General features: G+C 55.0%; 3 protein-coding genes across 3 annotated transcripts; 2 read left to right on the top strand and 1 right to left on the bottom strand.

Moving 5' to 3' along the window:
• Positions 1-670: 670 nt before the first annotated feature.
• Positions 671-2,068, top strand: BO72DRAFT_377313 (PAF acetylhydrolase; the record flags this gene model as incomplete). Its single annotated transcript, XM_040941255.1, has 1 exon — positions 671-2,068. One exon carries the CDS (start codon positions 671-673, stop codon positions 2,066-2,068), a length of 1,398 nt encoding a protein of 465 aa, XP_040801739.1.
• A 971-nt stretch (positions 2,069-3,039) lies between these two features.
• BO72DRAFT_447855 (uncharacterized protein) lies at positions 3,040-4,311 on the bottom strand. Its single transcript, XM_040944654.1, has 4 exons — positions 3,753-4,311; positions 3,618-3,703; positions 3,154-3,564; positions 3,040-3,081 (listed from the first exon to the last, which is right to left on the bottom strand). Exons 1-3 carry the CDS (start codon positions 4,213-4,215, stop codon positions 3,208-3,210), a joined length of 906 nt encoding a protein of 301 aa, XP_040801738.1. The 5' UTR covers positions 4,216-4,311; the 3' UTR covers positions 3,040-3,081; positions 3,154-3,207.
• Positions 4,312-4,524: 213 nt separating this feature from the next.
• Positions 4,525-6,309, top strand: BO72DRAFT_447852 (uncharacterized protein). Its single transcript, XM_040944653.1, has 7 exons — positions 4,525-5,010; positions 5,083-5,146; positions 5,214-5,299; positions 5,368-5,586; positions 5,644-5,835; positions 5,886-5,934; positions 6,004-6,309. Exons 1-7 carry the CDS (start codon positions 4,954-4,956, stop codon positions 6,069-6,071), a joined length of 735 nt encoding a protein of 244 aa, XP_040801737.1. The 5' UTR covers positions 4,525-4,953; the 3' UTR covers positions 6,072-6,309.
• The last annotated feature ends 147 nt before the right edge of the window (positions 6,310-6,456 follow it).

The raw sequence follows: 6,456 nt of genomic DNA, 5'->3' as shown, positions 1-6,456 counted from the left end.
CTTTGGAATACGTACTCCAAGGTGCTCCGTGATAATATCTAATTCTATTTATAACTTTTTGAGCTCTATCTTATTTAATAAATCTTAAGATAATCTGATTTAATATCTAGTAAAGAATCTGAAAAATATTATAAAGAATTAGCCAGCTAGAGCTGTTATTCCTATCACCCAGCCAGACTAAGAACCAGAGAACAGCCCGCTCCTTGACAGTTTCACTATATAGAGACCAAAAAGACAGAAAAGATAGAGAAGATAGCTAAGCTTGCACTGTGACAACAGCTATAATTCTATCTCTATATAGTTCAGAATAAAGGCCCCGCGGCCATTTCTCTTGTCTGGTTGATTCATCTTCTGTTTATAGCCTCACACTTCCCTCCCCTTGTGTAGAGGTTTTCAGTACTCTGTGGCGACAAATCAGATGCAAATCACGTCGGCACTACGTCATCGATCCTTCTTCATTCCCCGCGATATCGAGGGAGTACAAGTACACCTTCCATCCGCGCCTGCTGGGTCTACCCGACCGTGTCAGCATCGGAACAAAAGCACAATGAGCAGTATCAACAAATCGCCCGTCACGCCGATACCGCAACCCCGGTGGACGACGACCTCCCGCCAGCCCCGCCCGCGTCTCACTTGGCGCCTGATTCTATTCAGCGCTCCCTGTCTCTACATGCTCTACGCCCTCTATTGCATCATCTATGGCTTACCAGTCCTTGCCTCTCCACTTCCGTCCTATACCGGCCCCCATGGCGTCGGTGCGATCGACCTAGAAGTGCCTTTACCAGGCGGGCCTCGACGCGTGGCTGCGGCGGTCCACAAGGCCACCGGACAACCGGTCTTTGACGTCGAGACGCTTCTGGCCACGGTGTACTACCCGACCGACCGGCAATTCCGGTCGCGCAAGCCCCGGTACCCCTGGATTCCGCGGCCCATCAGCCTCACTGCCCGGGGCTACGCCCGCCTGGCCGGGATCGACAACCTCCTCATCCGATCTATTTTCACCGGGGTCCTATGGGCGGTAGGAGGCGCCGTGGCCATCCCCGCCGAGGTCGACGCTCCCCTTCTTCTCCGTCATTACAATAATGATAATACTACCGATGCTTTCCCCGTCACCGTCTTCTCCCACGGCGATGTCAGCTCGCGCACCGATTACACCCAGTTCCTCGCCGAGCTTGCCAGTCGCGGCCACGTCATCATCGCCATAGAACACCGCGACGGGAGCGGGCCCGGATCCCTGGTCAAGTCGTCCGCCAGCTCCCCGGGTCGTCCGGTCCCGCCGCTCCGTCTCGCCGATATACAGTCGCCGTCAGGGCTACCGACCGATTTTGACCGGGATGACTTTAAACGCGCCCAGCTGGCCTTCCGCGACGCCGAATTCCATGCCGCCGTCGACCTCCTACACGCCATCAACAACGGCACCACGATCCCCAACACCCGGGATCCCATCACCACCCTCCCTTCTTGGACCGGCCGCCTCAACATGACCCATCTCACCCTGGCTGGTCACTCCTTTGGCGCCACTGGTGCCCTGCAAGCCCTCACCACCACGCGCTCCACCTCCCCCGCGGCAGGAGTGATCCTCGATCCGGGCAAGTCCAGCGGTCCCCTCAACCCCAATGTCACCGTGCCCATCCTGGTCGTGCACTCCAACTCGTGGTCCCGCACCGTCAGTCCCTTCTACAACCGCCCGCACTTTGACACCGTCCGCGACCTCGTCCGCGCGGTCCCCGCCCCGTCCTGGTTCCTCACGAGCATCGGGACGGCACATCCCAGCATCACCGATGCGCCGCTCCTCGAGCCGTGGCTTCTCAGCTGGACCACTGGCGCCACTCTGAACGTGCACGAAGCTCTGCGTGAATATGTTCGAGTCACGGATGACTTCTTTCACTATGTGCGCGAGGGTGGAAAACGCGGCATTCTGGGCGAGAAAGCAACCCACCATCTGTACGATGAGTGGGTGAGTCCGGAGCGGCAAAGGGAGTTCCCGCCGGGTTTGGGGAGACTTTGGCAAGTCCACGTTACGCCCGTCAATCAGACGCGGCCCATGGAGTGTCCCGTGGAGCTTTGAGATAGATGAATATCTGCCAGGCGTGGCGAGGGTTCAAGCTGCTGACCATGGCCAGGCACAATCAGGCTTGGTATCACTACTCAGCGCGTTTGTTACAGACCGATTAGACTAGATGACAAGCAAGACACATCACAGAGTGGGTCACTCAGACCTAATGTAAAGCCCAAATGGTTTATCTACGCCGGGTTGGAGGCAGCGAGGGTTGATGTCCCCTCAGATGGCCGCTTTAAGGGTCACGTCAAAAATTCAGGCAGCGCCTTATGAGCCATTGCACCATCCTTAGCACCCCTGATCTGAGACAACATCGGTCGTGGGTGCCTAAAGGGCGCTGGCTTGTGCGCCCTTGTCTTGCCTCGCACGGGTTGCATTTCCTGTTTTAATGAGCTCCTCAGCTTGCGCAAAGCATCCCCGTCCTCGACAGCGGGAAGTAACCCGACTTAATGCCCTTGAACGGGTGGATTGGTACTAGTTTAGTAATGCAATAAAGCTCAACACCCTATCAATCACAAAAGCTACATATTCTTGGTTCACCCCAGCACAGCCACGGGCCCTCGAGATTTAAGTCCCCCGAGCATAGCTCTCCAAATACTCCGACAGCGCGCTGTCTGCCACCATCCGTGTCAGCCACATGCACAAGGAACAATAGATCATTACCTACATTTGTTGACGTCGTGCCTGATATTCAGCTCCATATACTCCGGTCGGTGCTACCAGTCAACATATTAGAACATAATCCCGTCGTGGATGCTTCCCCACATGATCAAAGCTGGGCACCTGGAGAAGAGATCATCGTACAGCAACATTCGCGCCCTGGACCAGCCAGTCCTGGACAATGCGCGCGTCAGCGAGGGTCTGCTCCCACGCCCCCGTCAGGATCCCCACGGCCGTCTCGAACCGCGTCAACGAGTCATGGCCGAAGTCCTCCAGCTCGGCGCGCGTGCGGCGGAGGTTCTCCAGTTCCGTCTGCAGTTTCTCCTTCTCCTGCGTCTTGAGGTGGATCCGGTAGTTCGTTTCTTGCCACGGAAATCACGGTTAGTGGTTGCGTTCACCGGGGGTTTTCATTGGAAAAAGGGGTCAGCCCGTACTGGATATGCCAGCCGCGAGACCGGCGATAGCGGCGAAAGAAGCGAGGGCGGTAATTACGCCACCGAGCTGAATGTTCGAGATGAAACATCAGCGATCGAGAATCTTGGGGATGGCTTACTACGTACCACGATCCACGGCGCGAGGGCGGGGAACATCTTCACAAAGGTCCCGGTGGCGGGAATTGACGCGCCGAAGACGATCTCGAAGGCGCGGAGGGAGCTCTCGAGCCGATACAGCTTCTTGTGCAGAGCGTCGAGCTCCTGCTCGACAAGGCGGATTTGCTCGGTGATATCACCTTCTTTGTCCTTGGCCCAGGTGGAGAAGGAGGCGACAAACGCGGCGAAGTCGTCCGTCACAGTGCGGAAACCATCGGTGATTTTCTGGGCGTCGCTTTGGAACGCTGTAGTTCTCTAGGATGAGTCAGTCGCAATGACCGCAAGAAGGTCCACTGCCTTCTCCGTACCTCTATGTACGTCTCGAGAGTATTTCTACGCGTCTGGATGGCGATGCTCTCATTTGCGCAAATCTTGAGGATGCTTTCGTCGAACCCTTGATCCAGCCTTGTTAGATCCAGCCCTAAGACGGGGGCGGGACTCACGCTTAGACTGGACGCTGACCGTGGCCGCAAAGTCGCGGCTCCCGGCGAGGACATCTCGGTACGCATGATGGAGTTTGATGATCTCGGGCTCGAATGCGGAGTGATGGATTCGATCGATCTGCGCAATGCGTAGATGCAGGCCGGCAAATATGTTCTCAATATCGCGGGTCGCCTGCGTGGCCTCGTCGCCGGCGCTTGCGAATCGAGTCTGGCCCTCGGGGGAGGATAGACATTGGCCGCACCCCACCGCAAAGTCTGCCTTTTGCTGGTCGGTCTCCAGGGGCCAGTGGTCGTCGGCGCCGTTTATCAGGATGTCGATCTCGGCGTCCGATAGCTTGTCCGTCGCGTCGAGGACTCTGTCGGGCGTGACATGGTCGCCGACGAGGCCCTCCAGTTTTCTGGCGACTTCGTCGTAGGAAGGAGGGGAGTCCCTGGTTGTGTATGTGGGGGGCGCGACAATCATTTTGATATTTGTGTTTCGATTGTTGGACTACCTGAAGGTGGACGGAGTCTTCTTATGTACCGTACAGTACAGGTGGGAAATGAAGATCGACTTCGCGCCCTCGATTGCAAAACACCGTAGCACAGCGGAGAACATCGGAATCTGACAGCTGGATATCTCCGCTGTGGCGTGGCTGAAAAGTCTTTCGTGCATGCCGAGCTCATGCAGCGGACGTAAGCGTCCTGCACCTTGAGGTCATTATTCCCAACAAGCTGATAACACCCCGCTTTCTCGAACAAAGCCAAGGCCCCTCGCACAGAATGAATTCCTGTTTGCTTGTACGACAGACACCACACCCGGTCCGCATCTTTCACATGCTTGCTCCCAGGAGTCCAGCGCAGATAAATTGCCTTCATTTGTTGACCTGACAAACACTTGTTATTCTTCCCCTCTGAGTAGCAATCCACTTTATTCCTTCGGAGTTGCCCTTGCCCACCCAGCAATATGTCCTCGTCGAGTTCCATCCCCACCCCCAAATTGCCACCGAGTACTGACAGGGTACCCATCGACCACGATCTCTGCTCAGTTCTGAGTACGCTTCAGCTGTGGCACACAACGAAGGATGGCCAAGTGAAGAAAACATCCACCATCCAAGTATCGGGAAAGCAGAGTCGCACGTACATCGCCTTCGCACAAGAAGCCAGCCGCGCCGGGATGAGCAATGAGATCATCTTGACTGCGGTGATTGCCCATGTTATCATGTCTGGATGGCCAGGAACCGCCCTGCATGAGCAGCGAATCCGTGGGATCCGTGAGGTATTTGCCACGCTGAAAAGTTCAATGCCACAAGCAAGACTCCGCATACCAAACATACTAAAAAAAGTACAGGACCATAGGATTATGCTGCGTCATAATATCCCGCTTTCTAGCAGCATCTGCGCCATCTATGACGGTACGGCGCTTCTACTCATCTCCATGCATTAGGCTAAGACTCAGAATCGGATTTATCGCTACATCAGAGGTCAAGGATGATGTTGCTCGGTTTTCCACCGATGAATCTCTCTCCATGCACCAGAAAGTGCTACGCATTCACAATTTCATCGCGGTAAATCGAAATCACCACACTGGCTCCAGTGCGGAGAAGATCAACATGCTGACCTGAGATGCTGGCAGCGAATCCAATTCCCGAAATTCTTTGTGATACTCACCAAGTACCGCCTGCTGGAGATCGCCTACGAACTGGCTAGTGCTTGGTCCGGATTCCCAGCTGTGCGCAGCGTCTCTGGTGCAATGGAGACGGAGGCAGCGAGTAGCAGCGATCATGGTTCCACTGGAAGCTATAAGCAGGAGATTGACCGACTACGTGGCATGGCTGACTCCCTACCCTACAAAGTAAGCATTCATGCTGTCCCATGGTGTCAATTTCCATGGCTGATAGGGCAACTTCAGGATGAGCTACCTATGGGTCTCCTAAGCATGCCAGTCTCAAAGCAACAGCGGGTAGGGTCTCGACGAGCTCCAGACCCAATGATGCTGGTAGACTTTGATCGGCATACCTCCATCCTCATGCGTGTTTGGCAATGGGTCTTGGTGGACATCCGGCAGATTACGGTGTGGTTCGAGACCGCCGCCGACATGGTCGTAAGTCACACGTTTCCCCCAAGTATACCCGTATACTGACCCGTAGCTAGGCGTATCCATTCTACATGCAACTCTGCCTTGATCGCGGAATGGAGATTTGTATGTTCCCCGGTCAAATCCCGATCCATGCACACCAGGAGCGGGGAAAGCTGACATCTCTCATTTCAGACGCGGAGATGGCGCTCTACCTTCAACAGTACAGTGATGCGATGGTCCATTGGCTGGACTTCCCGTGAGCTGTAGATTCTGGTGGATTCCATACCACGCTTGTGGGTTTCTAGCTAATGTTCAGATAAAGGCAACGAGTTTGTGGAAGCTATGCACCTGGATGTCAAATGCTCTATTATCTCGGACATCGAGCGGGGTCGGTGCGCGGAGGTCTATTGCGAGTAGGTTAGTCTGCACTGCACGCTTCAGCTGTGCTCTCTCTATACGTACATTAGCGTCAATGACAGGGGTACGGTTACTTGTTTATATTGCATGCATGTGCGGGGCGGGGCGCTTCCTTTGCTCGGCGTAGTGGCAAAACAATCTATCAATCAATCATACCCCGCTCTACCTGTAAAGCATGCCTTTGCCACTGGAGATCGGTCTGGTCGTTCAGCTAAGCCCACTGCTGAC

The sequence above is a fragment of the Aspergillus fijiensis genome (genome assembly GCF_003184825.1).
Source record: "Aspergillus fijiensis CBS 313.89 unplaced genomic scaffold BO72scaffold_21, whole genome shotgun sequence".
Classification (NCBI taxonomy): Eukaryota; Fungi; Ascomycota; class Eurotiomycetes; order Eurotiales; family Aspergillaceae; genus Aspergillus; species Aspergillus fijiensis.
The sequence above is the reverse complement of the archived record's forward strand: the minus strand, read 5'-3'. Positions and strand labels throughout refer to the sequence as shown.